General features: G+C 40.7%; 1 protein-coding gene across 1 annotated transcript in view; it reads left to right on the top strand.

The window, feature by feature from the left end:
• nrxn3a (neurexin 3a) overlaps positions 1 to 23,351 on the top strand; it is a 280,401-nt gene that overhangs the window by 218,263 nt on the left and 38,787 nt on the right. The window contains exons 13-14 of the mRNA XM_071207179.1: positions 13,813 to 13,994; positions 15,181 to 15,352. Of these exons, the coding sequence (XP_071063280.1) occupies positions 13,813 to 13,994; positions 15,181 to 15,352 (354 nt within the window). The remainder of the gene's footprint in view (positions 1 to 13,812; positions 13,995 to 15,180; positions 15,353 to 23,351) is intronic.

Below are 23,351 nucleotides of genomic sequence, written 5' to 3'. Positions count from 1 at the left end.
CTTTCTCAAGAATTTTTGAGAGGAACGGAAGATTAGAAATAGGTCTATAGTTGGCTAAAACCTCTGGATCGAGGTTGTGCTTTTTAAGAAGCGGTTTTATCACTGCTACTTTGAATGATTGTGGAACTGTCACAAACGAGCTGCGGACCAACATGCAGAACACGGGAAACCAGGGATAGTCGGTAACCAGCTTTATTGATGGCAATAGGCTGGTAGGAGACAAAACGGCAGATAGTAGGCAAAGGGCTGGTCGGGGACAGGCGAGGGTTCCAGGAGAAAGCAGGACGGGAGTCGCAGGTACAGAACGGGTCAGGGAGCAGGCGAGGCAGGCTGGTCAGGGACAGGCAGGGTCGAAACCGGGAGAGCAATCTGAAGGGTAATGCGGGAAAGACTGGCATGCTGCGAAGTACGATCTGGCACTGAGGTGAAAGTGAAGTGGGCCTAAATACTAATGGAGCTGATGGGTGTAACAGAGTGAGAGAGAGACAGGGTGTGACTACCAGGTGACTAAGGAAAGTTAATGCAGAAAATAGGTGAGTGCGAAAGCAAACTGTGACAGGAACATAGCCTGATAATAAAGACATATTCATAATATTTAATAAAGAAGTGCTAATTAATGGAAAAACTTCCTTCAACAGCTTAGTTGGAATTGGGTCTAACATACACGTTGATGGTTTAGAAGAGAGAATCATTGAATGTAATTGTTCAAGGTTAATGGCTGAAAAGCATTCTAGTTTACTATCTAGTGTAATATTAGAACTTATGTTTCCGGGAGCTGTTGATAACACTATACTGGTCAAAGGCAAGAGGTCATTAATTTTGTTTCTAAGAGTAACAATTTTATCGTTAAAAAAGCACATAAAATCATTACTACTGAGTGCTATGGGAATAGAAGGCTCAATCGAGCTGTGGCTCTCTGTCAGCCTGGCTACAGTGCTGAAAAGAAATCTTGCATTATTCTTATTCTCATCTATTAATGAAGAGTAGTAGGCTGCTCTCGCTTTACGCAGTGCTTTCTTATATTCATTGAGAGTAATATGCCAAATTAAACGAGATTCTTCAAGTTTAGTGGAACGCCATATCCTTTCAAGTTGTCTAGACTTTTGCTTTATTTTGCGGGTTTCGGCATTATGCCATGGAGCTAATCTATGTTGTTTTATTTCTTCTTTTCAAAGGAGCAACAGAGTCTAATTTTATTCGCAGCGCATCTGTAGCACTATCAACAACATGATCAATTTGGGGTGGTGTACATTTTGTATAAGTTTCCTCCCCTACATGCAGACATGCTATCGAGTTAAGTATTGGTGGAATCTCTTCCTTAAATGTGGCTATAGCACTAACAGATAGGTTTCTGCTGCAAAAGCTTTTGACTAATGCTTTGTAGTTTCGTAATAGTACTTCAAAAGTTACTAAGAAATGGTCGGATAAAGCAGGGTTATGCGGTTCGACTAATAGTTGCTCAATTTCAATACCATAAGTCAGAACAAGGTCGAGAGTGTGGCTCTATAAATACAGAACTACGGCAGATATGTAATATTTAATGCAGCCGAACCGTGTTTTATAATGCCGGTATGTGATGACTTTCAAAGAGAAAAGCAAGCACACTCGGAATAAAGTATTTTATTTTTTAAAAATGTTTTCGGTCTGTTTCCGGTATTTGTTAATGACGATGTGCTCTGAGATGTGAGACTGGAATTGCACAGGGGAAAATAACGTAGGCTATCTTTAGATGCGGATTTTGTTAAACTAATATGTTTGCGCTGTGGACCAACACTATACATTGACGGGGAAGGGGGTAGCAATAAAGATAACACCATTAAACAGTTACACAACATAACAGAAATAATATCGATAGCAGCGTCCCTAGCAACCACCTTGGTAACAATGAAAACGTTATGGACGCAATATCCTGAAGTAATCTTCGTAATAACTAGCAAACTAAAGATCATGTACATCCACTGCACACATAATCTGAAATAACAACTCATATTTCTCGCATCAAATGACATCAAAACGCATTTTAATGGCCAAACTATCTTTAAAATAGGCATTTTCCACCGAGAATAAAACGAAGTTCGGCCATGTTTTCTTTTTCTGCAGGGAGAAATTTGAAGATCACGTGACGTCAAACAGAGCACATGGTGTAGTCCAAACGATAGCTGGGGATTCTGGGTAGTGTAGTGTCTTCTGCCATCCTTTACTCCGAAAAAATATTTAAATTTAAACCAATCAATGTTGTGTAATTAACAAGGATAATCTGGTGTTTTTTAGTCGATGAGTAGTGCAGATATCACTGTAAAATCAATCGACAGTAAGGGGAATACTTACTTCCGGGTGTACAATTCTCCGTTATCCAATGAGAATGGACGCTCACATTGCCTTTTAAGGGCAGTCGACACAAACGAATGCCGTGCTTCCATGAGCGTCCATAGAAGCATATGGACATCCCGGAAAGCTGAAAATGGACGCTAAGGCCCCCCCCCTTGCATTGGAAAAAGCCGACACAGGGGACTTGACATAACGTCAACATAGGCCGACCTGGGAGTGAGGATGTGTTGCTTCCTGAGCCAGGCTGTTGTTCCCTCATGCTTCAATCTGGCTTTGTTGGCGCTGTGCATGTGGCTGCCTGTTGCTCCAGCTCCCTGTGTCTTTATTGATTTTTTTCTCTTTTTTACTACTTTTACTATTTATTTTTGTTTTGTAACTAACTATGGCCACGTTTTGTTTCGAACGTTTCCTGGTCATTCTTCTGTTACTTTTTTCACTTTTTGTGACGGAGAGCCATGCTCAGAGGAGTGAGGGCATTGTTTACTCCCGTGAGCAGCTGATTGTGTTGTTTAGACCTGTGCTACTGCCCGGAGCCAGGCATGACATCCCGGAGGAGCTTCGGAGCTGGAGCCAAGCGGAAGACGAAGGAGAAGAGGAGATCATTTCTAGACACTCTGCAATTTGCCTACCAGCCTCACCTGGGGGTGGACGATGCTATTATTTACCTGCTGCAGCGTGCTCACTCACTCTTTTCGGATGACTCTGCAGTGGTAGGGTGTATAAGGGATGGACGGGAGGAGGAGTACAGAGCGCTGGTGGGTGATTTTGTCGAGTGGACTGGAAGAAATCTTCTGCTTCTGAATGTGGCCAAGACCAGAGAGATGGTCATTGATTTCAGGAGGAAGAGGACACAGCCCTTAGTGCTGCGTACCGGTACGCCGAACCGGTACTGGACTTGTAAAAAGTTTCGGTTCAAGTACGGTTAAAACCAGAACGTCGGGAACCGGTACTTGGACTCGCAAAAAAACTAGCACTTACGTATATTCTCCTTCTTGTTCTAAACCATCTAAAACCTCCCTGAAGGCAGGAGAGACTGAAAAGAGTCAAGGGAAGCTTATAAAAGTTAACAGCATTTAATTACACAAAAGATGCGGTGGTGTACAAATGAAATTGCAAAAGGAGGCGCTCTCCTCATCTCCCGTCAGCCCAGGTCAGCAGGTAGAAGAGATAAATTCTTGGCTTGCTCTTCCTGTTGTCATCTGAGGTCTTCTCCTATTGGCCGGCGTCGTCGGGGGCGTGTCCAATGCAATTCCTGCCTTTTTCTGTTGCTAAATTACATCATTCTGGTGTCTGTGGTTATTTAAACATTCCCTGATAAACATTATTCAGCGTCAATAAATGAGTGCTAACCCCAGTGTGCTCAATGTACAACATCACATGTTATTTCACCTTCAATTCACGGTTTGAAAACGTAGCATTTCGCCACATGCTAATGCTAACCGGAAGGGAAGAATTTTCAGAATAAAAGTATTAAGTTAATAGTGTGAACTTCCGTTTTTTTCAGAATAAAACTGATTTAAATTAAATAGTGTATTTAATTCAAAATTACGCCATACCAACATTGATTTTAATTTCTAACAGTATGTATGTACATCACTATGTATGTACTGTATAATGTACACATGTAGAGTTGTAGAAAAGACATGGTGTACAGACAGTACAGTACACTCTGACTGTACAGTCACTACAGTGTAGCCTATACTGTATAGTAGGTGTGTAACAGTGTAATGCGTATAGTCTACTCTACACTCTACCATTCAGCAACGTTTTAGGGATTTAGGCTCAGTCAGCTCAGGGACTGTTTGGTTACTTTAGTTTGGTAAATGAAATAAATGTTTGAACTTTGTAGTAGTTCACTGTAGTTGCTGTCATAAGTCATTTGTAGACTAAGTGGCAAACATTTTTTTTTTTTACATTTGTACTTTGTAGAGAAATGTAGACACAAGTTGGAAGGGAGCGCAATAAACCTGACGAGTTTGAATTTGAGTTGATTATGAGTTAATTTTCAATTGATAATTAGCTCACAATAAGTTCACTTTAGTTACTCACACCACTTGACACAAGCCATGGGTTCAGGTCCGGACTTATAAGTCCGGACCTGAACTGAACCTCTGGACTTGAGTCCGGACCTGAACCTGGATGTGAGTCCAGGTACGCAGCACTATTACCCCCTGTGCATTCTAGGAGAGGATGTGGCTGTTGTGGAGGATTACAAATACCTGGGAGTGCACTTAGACAACGGACTGAACTGGAGGATCAACACTGTGGACAAGAAGGGGATGAGCAGACTCTATTTCCTGAGGAAGCTGAGATCCTTCCACGTGTGCAGCAAGATGCTGGAGATCTTCTAGTCTGTTGTGGCCAGTGCACTCTTCTTTGCTGCGGTCTGCTGGGGGGGGGCAGCATCAGAGCCGGTGACACCAGCAGGATCAATAAAATGATCAGGAAAGCTGGGTCTGTCATCGGCATCAAGCTGGACCCCTTTGAAGCTGTGGTGGAGAGGAGGACACTGAACAGGCTTAGGTCCATCATGGATAACCCCCGCCCCCATCCTCTCCACCTGCAGCTGTACAGACAGATAACCCCACCCATCCCAAATGCGTAACGTTACTTGTGTCACAAAGCGCCTTTGCGTACCGACGGACTTGTGATGCTTTTCCAGAAGGCGCTTAGATCACTGGGTGATCTAAGCGCTGTGTGCACAGACGGGGCTGCTATTATATTATTATTACTATTGTGTACAACAGTGCCCCGACCACACACTGCGCACAATCAGCTTGCACGCTCCACTAGCACCCCCTGTCCCCCGTCGACGTTCGCTTCATCACATAACTTTGCTTGGGGCCAAACGTTGGAGTACCAAACACTGTCTTCTGGTACTTCTGAAGAAAACTTCTGTTTAGCAATATAGAACCAATGTTCAGGAAAGGAATGGAAACTGGATTCGCCTTAGTCAATACACTGATATTTATTGAGAGACAAAACGTCCGGAGAATTCACATATTCACATCTCTACAGATGAACTCTGGAGCTAAAAGGGGCACAGCGCAGATCTATACATTAGAAAAGGAGTGGCCTATATTCCCGCCTTTCCATCTAATCAATACCAGACATTTAAGAACAAAGACTGGTTTGTTATTACCAACTTGCATGGTCCACACTTCCCCCACAGGAAAGGCCTCTTGACCTTTGTCCTCCTCGAGTTACAGACAGGGCACATGCAGGAAAGACTGAGAATCTCTAAAATACACAGATCGGACTAAAATATTCTCTGACAGTCCTCATCTGAGTAACCCCTGCCTATTGGTCCTTTCACCAGTCAACTGTTGGGGAATTGTGTATTTCATGATAGGGATTAGGGAGGTGTATGTGTCAGACCGTCATAGCAGGGTGTGTGATCTCTAGCCAGGGCCGAGCCTACACTAGGAAACGCATCAAGATATAAACATTGTTCATGAAAAATAATGAGGTTTGTGCAACTTTAAGAAATATTTTGTCGTTATTTCTCTTCTTTTTTTCTCACGCAAACAAGTGCCCAGCCTACATGAATAAACTAAATAGTAAAAATAAGTGGTATAACATCCCTCAATGCATGATTACTTTCACAGTTTTGATTCAATTAGAACAGTTTGGTCAAGTTCTTTGATCGAAGTCAGAAAACACAGACCTATTATCATTTTGTCTAATAATTGTTCCGTCTCTTGAATAATGGATTATTCATGGCTGTGTTTAAAATATGTGTGTTTGGAGTCTGTATGAAGCCCTTTATAGGAACACATCAACTGGTTGCTCAGGAAGCATGTTATCCATTAACAAAATGAAGTTTGCACCAGAGTTATTCTTATATGCCCTCATTCACCAGAACTATGTCTTAATATATTTTAAGAGTCATAAAACATGAGTCATTTTAGAAGATGAATTGTAGGTTAAAAATTATATGCCATACATTTTTGCACACATTCACAGTAAATATGTATTCAGTATGATAGCTGTCTAACAGAAGTTAAATCCATTTCTCACTTATTCTGACAATGTACTTAACCCCAAATAAAAGAACCCAATAAAAAGAGTTGTTAAATAATAGTGAAGTCACGTTGTAATAACAATAACTCATCTCTCTCTCGAGTTTTATTTTTGAGCTTTGCCAAAAGCCACTGTGTCAATGTTGTCCTACTTGGGATGCCGTCCGGAGTGGTCCAATATGGCGGACCATCTCGCACATGCGCACTGCAGATCGGGTAGTGACAAAGTCTAGTGGGTAGAAGGGGGTATCATGCACCCCCCTGAAATATACTTCTAATCAGCTTTTCTAGATTGGAATAATTGTGTAGAAAACGATTAGCTATGTTAAAAAGTTGGCAAATTGTTCCACGTATATTTTTTTCCCAAATTAGTGTTTATTTACCCTAAAAATCGAGTTTCACTCTTTTTACACCTTTCACTATATCTCAGCCATTATTGCAGATAACTGAACAAATAAGGTATCCAGATCCATGTTTTGAGGGTCAAGGAACACAATAAAACTATTCTTAAAGTGATCACATGTGTCTGTGGCATACTATTATGCTAATTAGTGCCGCCATTACAAGAAAATAGCATTTCAGTCTTGTACCAAGAAGGGTGTATTTTGCACCGACACAGAAATATACTTATAATCAGTGTTTCCTAAGTGTAAAAAGTATGTAGAAAATGATGAGCTATGTTAAAATGTTGTCTGGATGTCCCACATGTATTTTTTTATGCAAATTAGTGTCACCATTACCAAAAACGGAATGTTCACACTTTTCACTCTATCTCAGCCAATATTGCAGATAAATGAACAAATAATGTGTCTAGATCCATGTGTTGATGGTCAAAGATCACAATAAAACTATTCCCAAACTGATCACATGTATCTGTGGCATGCTATGCAAATTAAGAGACGCCAATATTGCCAATATTGCAGTGAACAAATAAGGTGTCGAGACAGATGTTGTGTATTTAACCAATATTTATTTGTTTTGTACTAGCCTACAGCAAGGGTCAAACATCATAATATAAGTATTGATGTGACTACTCTTTCCCATTCCAGATAAGCAGTCAAGGTTTGGCTCTCCACTATCTGATTAATACTCAATCATCGTTTTCAATGCTATCATCAGAGTCAAATTCCTCTTCTTCTTCGTCTTTTTGTTCACGCTCTGTCGTGTCCAGGAGATCAACCAGGGAGGTTGGCAGGACAGGACCACAGGACCACACCGGTCTCAACACTCCATCAGTCCTCATCCATCCCTGCTCCTCATCATAGGGGTTTGGTTTTTCTAATTGGTTCATTAGCTCGCTTGTACAGGGCGACGCGATGGTTCACACGTTGGACGTGCGGCTTCAGAGCATCATAGCATGGAGGAAGGAGAGCCAGGTCAACCTTAGACTTGGCAGTGAGTTTATCGTCCTGCCCCACCATTTTGCGCAGCAACTTGGCACGGACTACGTCCACTGAAGACTCACGACGCTCTCCATATATCAGACGGGTGAATTGCTCCAACTGCTTCAGCACCTCAGGCTTGACATTCCAGTTGTCGCCGAGTTGACTGAACGCCCTGTGAAACTTGGGGTTCTTCTCCTGCTTTTTCAAGGGCCCCACCTTCCCCTTCCCTTTGAAGGCACTGGTGCAGTCTTCTCCGCTGAACACATGGAATCCAAGAAGTGTGGCAAAGTAGATTGTGGGGAGCTCCCGTACCTCAACCTGATACACAATGGGACATTGCACTTTGATCGACAATGACAGACTAGACACAAATCACAGATAATCACTTAGAGTATAATTTAACCGTCAATCACTTTTAATGTGGGCTTTCAATTTACCTTGCCATTTGAGTTGATGGGCTCTCCCTTCCACGATCAGCACTGCCATTTCTGTTCTCTCCAGCCTTGAAGCTGCCTGTTGATCGCTCCATACTCGCAGCAGGAGCTGGCAGAGTTGCTTTTTGTTGTCATCATTTGTGACAAACATCTTGAAGTCATATGGCTTCCTGGTTGCTGGTCCAGCCAAAATGATCTTCTCTGAACTGCCACGTCTCAAGCTCTCCTGTGCTTTGATAGATGCTGGATGGTAACTGTCAGTCGAGAACAAAAAGTGCTTTTTGGCCACCATCTGATCAAGCACTTGTAGGCATATCTCCCCACAGGTTGAGGGGAGGTTGGTGAGGACATGGAGCAGAGCCATGCCATCCTGGATGAACAGGGCATCCTTAGGGTATGGCAGATCCTTTGGGGTGGTGTCCTCCAGAATGTAGTGCAGAAGAGCCGCTTTATTAGTCTTGGAGAAAAACCCATCTGGTGTCCCAAGGCTAGGGGGCACAGGTATTCCTCCAAGTCCAATGGCTCCCTGCACGTTGTGACTTGACAAGGAGCAGGAAAGCAAGATTGCTTTGCTCCTGATACTGGATGACCTGGAATGATATTGATAGTGTATCATTAACACAATATGGGTTCACAACAATAAAAAATAAAGGTTATTCAAATACTTAATTTCAATAATATAGTAGACCTCAGGTATTGGAACATCTCATTACCTTTCCCTGTGAGGATGTGAGGGTGACCTTTTTGTTACAAGCTTCCATGGTCTTGAGCTTCTTCTTTTTGATTGGGTCGAAGAAGCTACCTGGCTCTCTGCTCTGTAGCCGTTTGATGAACTCAGCTTTAGCAGCCTTGCCCACACTTTCTGCTTGTAGCACGTCCATCTCGACCTCCATGAGGACAGGAGCACCAGAAGCCAGGGAGTAGAGCCTGTCCTTGTCTGAGATGGTGAAGGGGTTCGTAAAGTTCCTAATTGTCTCGATGGTTCGCTGAATGGCCTTCTCACCCTTTTTGACATCTGCCTTCTCTAGCTCCCGATGTTTCCCCGCCCTTTGGCAGTCTGGGTCTTTGATGAGGTCCACCATCTCAAGGGTCTTTTCATAAAACTGTGCCCGTGTGGAGGTTGTTCGACACCACCTCTGGTATGCCCCAAACTGGCTGTATAGTCCAGTGAAGCCACCTTAAAAGTATGAAACAAATATGTGATCTACTGCTCCCACACAATAATCTACATGCATTTTAATTCAGAAATCATCAAATAAAATGTGGTTTTGTGAGAGCAGTATACAATTGTATTATAATATAATAATCTTGATACAATGTCTGTATATCTGTTCATGTACAAAGTAGCAGTGAAAACATGTGTACAGAGTTTCATTGATTTGGGCATTCTCTCAATAAGCAAGTGGAATGGATTTGATAGTGAAGCACTGACACAGCGCTCTACAAAGTGCGGCGAGTGGATAGACCGATTCACGGGACTTTCCACATGGTAGAAGTGGGGGGTCTAAACTAATCATTTCAAAAAGTGGGGGGGACTTGTCCCACCCTCATATAATGGCTGCGACGCCCATGCCTGGGACGCTGTGGTACCGGGGGCAATCAGGCTTAACGGGTTAAGAATACTGCCCCACAGTTTTGCATTATAATTACTGCCTTTTTTAATTAACATTAGCTAGCTTAGGAGTTCATTAAGCCTAGTGTGTGTGTGTGTGTGTGTGTGTGTGTGTGTGTGTGTGTGTGTGTGTGTGTGTGTGTGTGTGTGTGTGTGTGTGTGTGTGTGTGTGTGTGTGTGTGTGTGTGTGTGTGTGTGTGTGTGTGTGTGTGTGTGTGTGTGTGTGTGTGTGTGTGTGTGTGTGTGTGTGTGTGTGTGTGTGTGTGTGTGTGTGTGTGTGTGTGTGTGTGTGTGTGTGTGTGTGTGTGTGTGTGTGTGTGTGTGTGTGTGTGTGTGTGTGTGTGTGTGTGTGTGTGTGTGTGTGTGTGTGTGTGTGTGTGTGTGTGTGTGTGTGTGTGGCCAAGTCAGCTACTTGTTTGTTTTTGGCGGGGAAAAAGGCGGGAATTTTCACTACTGCCAGCGCTGTATACTAGCATGCCACAGATACATGTGATCACTTTGGGAATAGTTTTATTGTGATCTTTGACCATCAAAACATGGGTCTAGACACATTATTTGTTCATTTATCTGCAATATTGGCTGAGAGAGTGAAAATTCTGTTTTTGGTAATGGTGACACTAATTTGCATAAAAAATACATGTGGGACATCCAGACAACATTTTAACATAGCTCATCATTTTCTACATACTTTTTCCACTTAGGAAACACTGATTGTAAGTATATTTCTGTGTCGGTGCAAAATACACCCTTCTTGTAATGGCGGCACTAATTAGCATAATAGCATGCCACAGACACATGTGATCACTTTGGGAATAGTTTTATTGTGTTCCTTGACCCTCAAAACATGGATCTGGATACCTTATTTGTTCAGTTATCTGCAATAATGGCTGAGATATAGTGAAAGGTGTAAAAAGAGTGAAACTCGATTTTTAGGGTAAATAAACACTAATTTGGGAATAAAAAATTTACGTGGAACAATTTGCCAACTTTTTAACATAGCTAATCGTTTTCTACACAATTATTCCAATCTAGAAAAGATGATTAGATGTATATTTCAGGGGGGTGCATGATACCCCCTTCTACCCACCCAACTGGCTTGAATTATATTGTTTCTTCCTTTCTATTTTTGTCGTGTGGTTCCATTTGAAAAAACTGATGCTTAATGCTTTTAAACGCACTTGTCATTGGAGTATTGTTTTAAGGACATGAAAAAAAATGTTTTTCAGCAGGTCAAAAGGGGCACGATCTTTTCATAAAAGCCATAATGTGTACAGCCAAAAGTGGCTTGGCAAGAGGCAAGCGTTGGGGTGCCAGGCTCCTGCAACAAAATACCAATTTGACGAGCTGTTCCTTGGAACAGGTTAGGAATGAAATGAAGGGAAGGTGCAAAAGCCTGAGCTTTCCGCAGTGGTGAACTAGTAGTGAGCAGCGGCGTAGCTGTGGGTGGGCCCGGGTGGGCCTGGGCCCACCCACATGCACGTCTGGCCCACCCACAGCCAATCAGCGCTTCATAGCGCAGAACCGGGAAGCCCAGAAGGAAGTGCCACAAACTGCAGTTCATCTAGTGGCCGACAGGGGATGGATGCAAAAAGGAGCAATTCCCATAGACCCCCATGTTAAAATGCCCAATTTACAGCAGAAATAAACATCTTTCTTGCCTGGATCCAATAAAACTTATTCTGGATATAGTTAGATTCCACCTTCATGACAATGGAATAGGGAGTGCATTTTTTTACCGTGAGTTTTTATAGTAAGTAAAGTAACTTTTGCCGTGAGTGAATGAAAGTATTATTTCTTCTTGAGGTCTGCAGTTTAGCGTGTACACATTTGCTGAATATGAAAACACTCAGTGTGTGCCCACTGTGCGACTGTCAAGGATAAACAACCTGTGCCCCCGATATATGTTGTATGTATTATCGCTACACAAACATTACATTGCAGTTTAAGTGTCGCCAACTCTGTTTAAGAGATCTATCCCCCGTCTGTGTGCGAGGGGGCGGAGCAGTTTACACACACGCAGCTGCTACATGCAGCAACACACACACACGGAGGAGATGGCGGAGAGAACGCGCTCCGAGGTGTGGTTAAACTATAGCCATGTCGATGGGGACAATACTCGTTACCAAAAGTGGAATAAGAGTTTAGCATTTAAGGGCGGTAACACGAGCAATGTGTCTAAACATTTATCAAAAGTGCTCCACATCCAGACGGAGGAATGCACCGGGTTCCACTGTCTTTCTAGCAGCTCTGTAGCTCCATCCACGAGTAACGTTTCCACGTCAGGTGTTATGTATGCTAGCAGCAACACACCGAGTTAACTACATTATACAAACATGGGTTTATGATTAGAGGTAACTGAGTTATTTATTTTGTTAAAGTTTCAGCTATTCTGTTTACAGTTCTGTCATCACATTATTTAATACGATTTGTTAAAACATTGTTGTTTCTTTTGATGTGAAATATTATGTATTTAATTTAAATAAAAAGCAATGTTAGTTTTGTTCACAATTTGTTTAGTTAGTTTACCTTATTTTTTTCTCCAAAATAACCGATAAAAGTAATGTTAAAGGACCGGATCGATAAGACATAGACATACTTTATTGTCATTTCAACAAGACACAGAGTGTACTATTAAAACGACATGTCGTTGTACTGGCTTACAGGAACAGGACAATATAAAAACTTGCTAAAATTGTACATATAAATAGATAATAGTGACGTGGTGCTGATAAAATTAAAGTTTAAGTGTGCATTTAAAATATAAAGACTTACTATACATATAAATAAAATATACATACTATATAACAAATATGTGCCCTTTACACAGCGTAATGTAATCTTTATGTTACTGGTCTACTTGCTGTTCAGCAGTCTGATGGCTTGGGGGGAAAAGCTATTTCAGAATCTGGCTGTTCTGCTCTTAATGCTGCGGAACCTCTTGCCGGAGGGCAGCAGGGAGAACAGAGCATGGTGAGGATGAGTGGGGTCTTTAAAAATGTTCTGGGCTTTTGTCAGGCAGCGTTTCTGAGTGGTGTCTCTGATGGGAGGGAGAGAAACTCCGATGATCTTCTCTGCTGTCCTGACCACTCTCTGCAGATACTTCCAGTCTTTGGCGTTGCAGTCTCTCGACCAGATGGAGATGCCGCTGGTCAGCACGCTCTCTATGGTTCCTCTGTAGAACGTGGTGAGGATGGGAGGGGGGAGCTGTGCAGGAAGTGTAGGCGCTGCTGTGCCTTCTTAAATAGTGATGTGGTGTGAGTGGACCAGGTCAGACTGCTTGTGATATGCACCCCCAGGAACTTGGTGCTGGCTGTAGTCTTCACTGCTGTGCCGTTGATGTGGAGTGGTGGGTGCTTTTTGTTCCTGAAGTCGACAATGATCTCTTTTGTTTTATCGACATTCAGGATCAGGTTGTTGGTGTTACACCAGTCTGTCAGATGTTTCACCTCCTCCCTGTAGGCCTGTTCCTTGTTGTCCCTGATGAGTCCCACCACTGTTGTATCGTCCGCGTACTTTATGATGTGGTTGGTACTGAACCTGGAGCATAAGCATAAGTGCTATCGATAAAAGTAATAGTACTGTTAAAGCCTTAACGATACCCATCCCTATGTGGATGTCAGTTTTACACACATTCTGAGGCCGCCGTGCCTATGTTTTTTGTTTTCACTGCTAATTTATGCTTATGTTCTATTAGTGCATTAAAAAATCATTAATGAAGTTTCAGCTCAGACCCCACGCTTAATATGTCTCCCCCTGGCCCACCTACATTTCTCCAGGCCCACCCACACAATAATTCCTGGCTACGCCACTGGTAGTGAGGGCATATCAAAACACACAGCTAACTAGCTCTCCTCTTAAGGACATGAGAAGAGGTATTTTCAGTTGTCAGTTTTATAGATACAAATGTTCTTAGCTTGCAAAGGAACACATTTTAATCTCTAGCAAAAACAGCCCCAGATGTTGATCACTGTTCATGACATTAGTTTGGAGTTGAGATAATTTTTCATATTTCCTCCTCCTGCTCTTTTCAGCTGGGACGACATACATCTTTGGCAAAGGAGGAGGCCTCATTACATTCAAGTGGCCAGCCAATGAGAGACCCAGCACCAGGACCGATAGGCTGACCGTAGGCTTCAGCACCTCCCTGAAAGATGGCATTTTGGTCAGGATTGACAGTGCATCTGGTCTGGGGGACTATCTCATGCTGCATATAGTAAGTACTCACACACTCTTTTTTTTTTGTATCATTGATGTGTCAGTGTTCCTTTTTTTTGTCAATGGCACAAGGCGCTTTCACACCACAGTACTTTTCCCACAAAGGTTCATCAGAACTTAGTTAATGAGAACTCTTTAGTTCTCATGAACTAAGTACAGATCTCGTTCACACTGGAATAAGTCCCTGAGGGAGGATTAGGCAAATGAAGCCGCTGACGTCACTTCTTCTTCTTCTTCTGCTTTGGGTTTACTGGCAGGCCGCAACCAACTTCCGAGTAAATCGCCAGAACGCCGACACCTCCTCATCTCCACCGCTCCCATGTTTTCTTTTGTGTTGCCTTATGGCCTTAGTCTCTCTGCGTTTCTGCGCTGGGCGAATGCTAATGCTAATAATGCTAATGCAAGGATAATAAACTGGCAGCTTCACAAAACTTGTTGGGAGTTTTACGGGGCGTGGTTTGCATTCCACCCAGCCAATCAGACATAGGAACCTTTTTCTCCCACGAAAGTCCCTGCTCTCTCTAGGGGGTGAAAAGGTTCTCATAAACGAATTTTAGTTCTGGATTTTTTTGGTGTGAACGCAACATTTCGGAACTATATCGGAACTACAGTGGGAAAAGTACTGCGGTGTGAACGCGCCTATAGCAGCATTCATTCAAAAATAAAGGAAAGATCTGAACATCACAATGATTGAATCCCATTTACATTTTTACATCCTATTTTCATTTTTTGGCCTTAGAGGCTGACGTTGCATGTACGTTTGCAGACGGTATGTAAAGGTGTTTTCCATTCCTTGTGGTTACCTGTGTCTTGCTCGGCATCCTTGATAACGGTTTCCTCTAGCGTCTCCTCCGCTTTTAAGTTTTGGGACATCCCATTATTGTATTTGATCATTTGTTGCTCACTTCACTTGACCTGCAAATGTTTGAGGAGCCAGGAGATGGAGACAAAAGTGAGAATTCATGAGACCAGCCTTCGTAGAAGTATTTTACCAAACTGACACCCCCCTTTTTTGGAAATACTGTATCTTGATGCAGCTAATCAGACTGTTTTGACACACAGTTTAAACTAAAGAACCGACTCATGTGTATTACTTCCACGTTTACCATCGAGATATAAATAACGGATATTACCTCTAGGTAAACAAAAATAACCATAAAGCACTTTTTAAATCTTCATTTCAGCAACAAGGCAAAATTGGAGTGACTTTCAACATTGGCACTGTGGATATCAGTGTGCAGGAGAGCAGTACCCCAGTGAATGATGGGAAGTATCACGTTGTTCGCTTCACCAGGAACGGTGGGAATGCTACACTGCAGGTGGATAATTGGTCAATCAACGAACACTTCCCAACAGGTAAAACAGTACATTATCAATCTCATCTTTATGTTGAATAACATATGTTGGCAATCATATATGTTAGCAATTACAATGATCAATTCAAATGAAACCAACTGCTAAAGTAAAACAATTAATTTCAACAAGATATAATATGGCAATAGGATAGCATCATTTTAAAACAAGTGAGAGCATATGCTTCTAACCGAAGGGCATTATTAGTATTAAATGGTCTGTTTAACTCTTGAAATGGTTTCACCTTGAGTGCTTAAATACTCCTGAAAATAAGTATACACACTTTGAGTTAGCACATGGTGGCATATACAGTGTCTGTCAGTGCTATATTGAGAGCAGGGGTAGGAGGTAACTAAGTAGATTTACTCTAATACTGTACAATTTTGAGATACTGGTACTTTACTTGAATATTTCCATTTAATACTACTTTGTACTTTTACTCCACAACATTGATTTTAAAACTAGCTGCACCTTTACCTTTGATACACATTGATACATCAATAATTATAATCAACACATATAATATATATTATTCTGATATATTCATAATATGTACTTTAAGTTTATTTTGATGTTTATACTTTTGAACTTGTACTTGACTGATTGAGAGAGTAACACGGCAACAAAAAGCTGTCCACACACACACACACACACACACACACACACACACCCACATACACACACACACACACACACACACACACACACACACACACACACATATACACACACACACACACACACACACATGTTCTCACTCCCATCCCGTCACATATTAACGGACGGTCAGGGCCCCTCCCCGTCGCTATATTACGTACAGGGTACCCCTTTCCCGTCATTTTCTACGGGCAGGGCGTCCCATAGACCTTCATTGCGGACACAGCGGACCCCTTGACCGTCAGGCTTCTACGGGCAGGGCGTCCCATAGACCTTCATAATGCCTATTTTAGGGTTCATTTGGCCATTAAAATGCGTTTTGATCTCATTTTATGCGAGTAATGAGTTTTTATTTCTGATTATTTGTGCAGTACATGTACATGATGTTTAGTTTGCTAGTTATGACGAAGATTACTTCATGAATGTGTACACATTCATGGTTGCTAAGGTGGTTGCTATGGACGCTGCAACAGCTCCCAGACCACGTGATCAACAACAATGGCTGTCCTTCGTGTTATTCTCGGTGAAAATGCCTATTTTAAGGTTCATTTGGCCATTAAAATGCGTTTTGATGTCATTGTATGCGAGTAATGAGTTTTTATTTCTGATTATTTGTGCAGTACATGTACATGATGTTTAGTTTGCTAGTTATGACGAAGATTACCTTACGTCTGTGAGGAAAATACACTGGGCTCAGAGCCTCGTATTTTTAAAATCTTTTTTTCCTTCTAATTTATTATTCTTTTCAAAATAACACACTGTTATTTACTCACCAATAACACACAATTATCCTTGCTTTTATTTATTGGTTTAATTCCATAATCTCCGTCTTTTTTGGCGTTCGTCAGGAACTGAATTTAACAATAAAAATAACCGGAAACAGACGTAGGCCTATAAGGGACATTTCGAGCATCATTGCGATTGTCAAAATGTTTGAGTTTAGGATGGCCGAAGACACTACACTACCCAGAATCCCCAGCTATCGTTTAGGACTACAGTCCCCGTGATTACTCTTCAAGGTCTGGGATTGGATGTTGGAGTGGCAGTGCGCCAAGGTTACAGCGTCAAACAGCTGTGTGAAATGGAACGAAACCACGCCAGACTATCCAAAACTGGAATCGAACGCCCCCCCAGAACTACACACTACACTATTGTGTTTCGCAAAATGTTCTATGGGACGTCTCTACTGAACGTTTTCGTTTTTTCCCACAATTAGAAGTTTCCAGTATTAAACACATTGGTGTTATCAAATGTAAAACATATAATTAATAAATGGGTGAAAATCGCTGTCCATAATGCGCAGCATCAATATATAGCATTAATATACCCACATGACCGCTCATTGATACTTTGTAATTCTACTCCACTACAATTCAGAGGGTAACCTGGTATTTTTACTCCACTACACTTATTTGAGTTACTTTGCAGATTCTGATTAATGATGTGAAATATAAACAACCCTTAAATCAGACTTTAGTTACCTGAGTAAAATTCAGGGAAGGTGATTGTCAAGTGCCAACAATCAGGAGAGGTATTTGATAGTTGGTGCTTGAGAAGACTAAACATGTATCTGCAATTGACATGAATGGAAACGAGTAATAAAGTATATTAATTACTCGTTATTCTCTACTAATAGTTAATTAAAGACTATATATTATGGCTATTTTGCACATCCCTTTCAAGATTTCAAGATTTTAAAGGTGTATTGACATATCATATACAACTTACGGTGTAGTTATGAAATGAATGAAAAACTTGGGTCACAGGTCCCTCAACAGTGCAGTACAAGACATCTATCAATATGTGTGTACCTCCACCATTAAACTGTCATATTCTGCACATTTCTTATTCTATCTACATACATAAGAGTATAATCCATATGTATAATATCAGTTAAAATAAGTGCTTCAACATAGTTAACATTGCAGGAAAGCAATATATTAGACGTTAAGTACTTTGTATTTATCTGTAGATAGATACCCCCAACGTTTTTTTCTTATTTAAAAGAAGACCGTAATCTGTTATTTAATGTTTAAATAAAGGTTAATTCGTTTTTCTGTTTTGCACCTCCTCCTATTAATATCTTTGTACATCCTGCACTAAACTGTTTTATTGTAGAGATCACTTATAGTATCTTCTTGATTTTTTATATTCTATATTTCTATCACAGACCTTCTACTTTCCCCCTATGAAAGTATATGTACTCTTAATATTTTTTTAATCAAATATAACACGTAAAAACAATAATTCAATAACGTGCTTTAACCACTAGGCACACAAGGTACACACAGACACTTGTATGTACAACATCTGAAGATGTGTAGTTTTATTCATGCTTTCACATAATTTTACAGCATATTGCTATACTATTTCAGACTCAGTATTTACATTCTTACATTCAAAATTCAATCCAATTCAAATCAGTAATATCTTTAAAAACTACAAGTCCTATTATATCAGCTGTGCACCGTTATGGTGTAAATATAACCTATCTATGAATTATATCAAATGTAAAAGTCAGCCGAATTAGTGTTGATACTGCAAGGAGACGTATTGTGTGAAGAGAAATTGAGAAGTTTTTTAATTGTTGATATATTTATGATCCACGTCAAGTATTCAGTTTCGGCGGCATTTCTTCAGTTTTTCCAAAGGTCTTCTCATCAGGGCGCTCTAAATAAAGAACTACAGCATATCTGTAATATGTAATGCAGCCGAACCGTGTATTACAATGCCGTTATGTGATGACTTTCAAAGAGAAAAGCAAGAACACTCGGAATTAAGTATTATTTTAGTCTTTTCAAATGTTTTCCGGATTTCATCTAATATAAACACCAAACCCCAGCATGCATTGCGGCTAAAACATCCAATCAGCGTAGCTGAGAATCTTGGGTAATCGCTCGAAATGCCCACGTCAGTTTCCGGTTATTTTTATTGTTAAATTCAGTTCCTGACGAACGCCAAAAAAGACCGAGATTATGGAATTAAACCAATAAATAAAAGCAAGGATAATTGTGTGTTATTGGTGAGTAAATAACAGTGTGTTATTTTGAAAAGAATAATAAATTAGAAGGAAAAAAAGATTTTAAAAATACGAGGCTCTGAGCCCCGTGTATTTTCCTCACAGACGTAAGGTAATCTTCGTCATAACTAGCAAACTAAACATCATGTACATGTACTGCAGAAATAATCAGAAATAAAAACTCATTACTCGCATACAATGACATCAAAACGCATTTTAATGGCCAAATGAACCTTAAAATAGGCATTTTCACCGAGAATAACACGAAGGACAGCCATTGTTGTTGATCACGTGGTCTGGGAGCTGTTGCAGCGTCCATAGCAACCACCTTAGCAACCATGAATGTGTACACATTCATGAAGTAATCTTCGTCATAACTAGCAAACTAAACATCATGTACATGTACTGCACAAATAATCAGAAATAAAAACTCATTACTCGCATAAAATGAGATCAAAACGCATTTTAATGGCCAAATGAACCTTAAAATAGGCATTATGAAGGTCTATGGGACGCCCTGCCCGTAGAAGCCTGACGGGCAAGGGGTCCGCTGTGTCCGCAATGAAGGTCTATGGGACGCCCTGCCCGTAGAAAATGACGGGAAAGGGGTACCCTGTACGTAATATAGCGACGGGGAGGGGCCCTGACCGTCCGTCAATATGTGACGGGATGGGAGTGAGAACGTGTTGCGCGCGCGCGCACGCACACACACACACACACACACACACACACACACACACACACACACACACACACACACACACACACACACACACACACACACACACACACACACACACACACACACACACACACACACACACACACACACACACACACACACACACTCTTCTCTGCTTTTTGTACTCTTTTAAACAAATGTTGAGCTATGCAGTGGCTAACATATGGAGTCATTCCTCACATTTGAAGTGTTGTTATGTCATTTGTGAACTCTGTGAACCTATGTGGGTCTCCAGCAGGAACTACATCATTCAGTCTGTAGCACAGCTCTCCTGTCATTTTAATGGAATAACAACTGGCACGGACAGAACATGGAAACAGTGTAATCGAAGCAAAATAGAAGTCAACTCTCGGTCAAAACTACTGCAGGAAACCTGAGAAGGCACCAGACACACACACACACAAACATACATGAAAACAATGCATCATCTGATCATCTCTTAGGAACAATAACTCAGTTAGAGGAGCAAGGAAAATCTTCTATAATATTCAAAGAACAATATTGCATTAACTTAATTTAACTCTAGGGCCAAATGTTAACTTCTAGACAAATAAAATAAACTTTAATGGTATACTACATTATGTACTTGCTTTTTATTTACAGGTATGCAAAACATTTAATAATTTGGGCAATCTTTCATCTGTCACAGACTACGAGATGAGAGATCCAAATGTTCAACATTCACCCATTTATATGGGAAGAGAACAAACCTTCTATCAAATGTAACTACTACTGTTACGGTGTGCAGGAAGCAGGACCCAAATGCAGACCAGAGTAAAAATAATTCCTTTATTCCAAGGCTATATATTAGGGGTGTAACGGTACACATACCCGTACCGAAATTATTCGGTACGGGCCCTTCGGTTCGGTACACGTGTGTACCGAAGTGTACCGAACGAATATAATGTTAAACGTAAAAAAATTGAGAACGTGAACAACTTCTTGGAAGTAATCTCAGGTGCTGCGTCGCAGCATTCAGAGTCATTTGCTCCCATTGTGTTCAACGCGTCAGAGCGACCAAGTCATTTCATTGGACGAGCTGGTCAGAGGGATGCGTTCAAATGTAGTCAGTAATTTGTGGAACTGTCGAAATGGCGAACGCAGATAAAGTTGAGCTCGAAAATCCTCCAGCATCATTGAAGTCTTCGGTTTGGGAACATTTTGGTTTCACAGTTACGTACAAGGATGACGAACAAAGCTGTTTGTCGGCATTGTTCAACTAAAATTGGTTACGCGGCTGGCAATACATCAAACTTGCACATGCACTCATTTGAAAAGGCATCACCTGAACGTGAATATCACCGGTACCAAAAGACTGAAGTGCAAACCCAACTCCCACTAGCATGTAAGCCTCCACCACTCGCAAAAACTTCAGACCGAGCCAAAGCTATTACAAATGGCAAATATCCTTATGTTGCCATGTTAGCAAAGCGCTACCTGGCTGTATCTGCTACTACCTCTGTCCCTAGCGAGAGGGTGTGTTCTCCACAGCAGGAGACATTGCTAGTGCCAGCAGATCTGCCCTTTCGGCAAGCAATGTGGACAAGTTCATCTTTCTTTCAAAAAACATGAAAATACAATGACAAGCAAGTCATTATGTCTAACTGGCTGCTTAGGTACTAGTACAGTACAGTTCAAATACAGATTATTTCAGTTCATCGAAAAGCTGCACCTTAATGTTTATTTTATATTTATTTGAGTGAATATTCATATTTTAATAATAATTAAAAACCCAAAACTAATAGTTTATGTTTTGTGAGTACTAGTACAGTAAAGTTCAAATACATATTATTTCAGTTCATCGAAATGCTGCACCTTAATGTTTATGTTATTATATTTTGTATTTATTTTAGTGAATACATTATTCACAGTTTAATAATAATTCAAAAAAAAATATGTTATGTTTTGTGATGATTTTTTTTGCTGTACCGAACCGAACCGTGACCTAAAAACCGAGGTACGTACCGAACCGAAATGTTTGTGAACCGTTACACCCCTACTATATATACACAAAGACAGAACAGGACACTCACCGAAGACCACGTCAATACACAAGACGAGAAACAGCCGGGCAGGGGAGGAGAAAAACAAGGGCCACAGGTGAAAACAATCAGACAACTAGACACACCAGGGAAACTAACGACGGGAGGAAAAACACAGGGAAAAGGACCAGACAATATCAACCTGATCTCACCAGCGTGACTCCACCACGACTCCTTAACACCGCATTCCGTGGTGGAGTCACGCACTCTGCTACATTTACGTGTCTGCACCACGCAAAATACCCCAATTTAAAGTGAATGAGGCTCTTTTGTCGTGGTGTGCACTCACGCATTTCTACAACGTCCCGCAGTGAGCTTTTATTCTATAAAACGTTTTTAAAATCTACTTTATAGCTTATAGTAGTTCTCAAAAAACAGTGCATTGTGTGTAATACAACTGTGATTTTTATTAAATGAGTTAGTTTTTAAGGAAGGCCAGAGCTTCAGCTGTGTCAAATAGATTGTTCCCTTTAGTTAACGTTTTTTAAAAGATAATGATCATGTCCCCTTTATTGTATTACGAGCGTCCATTCCCATTGGATAACGGAGAATTTTACACCGAGAAGTAAGTATTCCCCTTACTGTCGATTGATTTTACAGTGATATCTGCACTACTCATCGACTAAAAAACACCAGATTATCCTTGTTAATTACACAACATTGATTGGTTTAAATTGTGTACAATGCTTTTGTATTTTTCCCCTTCGATTCGGAGAAACGAATATTTTTTCGGAGTTTTTGGATGGCAGAAGACACTACACTACCCAGAATCCTCAGCTATCGTTTGGAACTACACCATGTGCTTAGCTTGACAAACCCTGTGCATTCAATATAAAAAAAAACGTTTCGTAAAAGATAAAATCATACTTTATTCAGCAGTGCTTGCTTTACTCTTTGAAAGTCATCACATGAATGCATTGTAATAAATGGTTTGGCTGCATTAAATATTACACATCTGTTGTAGTTCTTTATTTATCTCCAGAGATCGGGCATCAGAATAGACCGGAAACTATTATTTTACCGTTCTGTTTTAATTTCACAATAAAGTTAGTAGTAATAATCTGTTTTGATATTATTGTTTTTATTAACTACTAGACGACTGGGTCATGTTAAGACCATCTTTTCTGTGTTGCTGTGGGGTTTTTCCATCGCTTTTGTGTTACAAATATCAAAACAATAACAAAATGATATTCGTCGTAAACTAAACCAGAAACAGCAGTATATTTTATTTTGTTAACACTGTAAACTTGACAGCTTTTTAACCCGCACCTCCTACTGGTTAAAGCACGTTATTACACGTTTGGAGTAATTGCAATGCAGGAAGATTGTGTTGCTTTTTAATGACTGTTTAAAATGCCTTTTTCTTAATGTCTTTCATTTTTGTAAAGCACTTTTGAATGTGTTATATTTTATGAAAACATTTAAATATTAAGAGTACATACAAAATAGTGGGAAAGTAGAAGGTCAATGATATAAATATAGAATAGAAAATATCAAGAAGATACTGTAAATAATATCTACAATAAAACAGTTTAGTGCCTG

This window comes from Pseudochaenichthys georgianus, chromosome 22 (genome assembly GCF_902827115.2).
Source record: "Pseudochaenichthys georgianus chromosome 22, fPseGeo1.2, whole genome shotgun sequence".
Lineage (NCBI taxonomy): Eukaryota > Metazoa > Chordata > Actinopteri > Perciformes > Channichthyidae > Pseudochaenichthys > Pseudochaenichthys georgianus.
The sequence above is the reverse complement of the archived record's forward strand: the minus strand, read 5'-3'. Positions and strand labels throughout refer to the sequence as shown.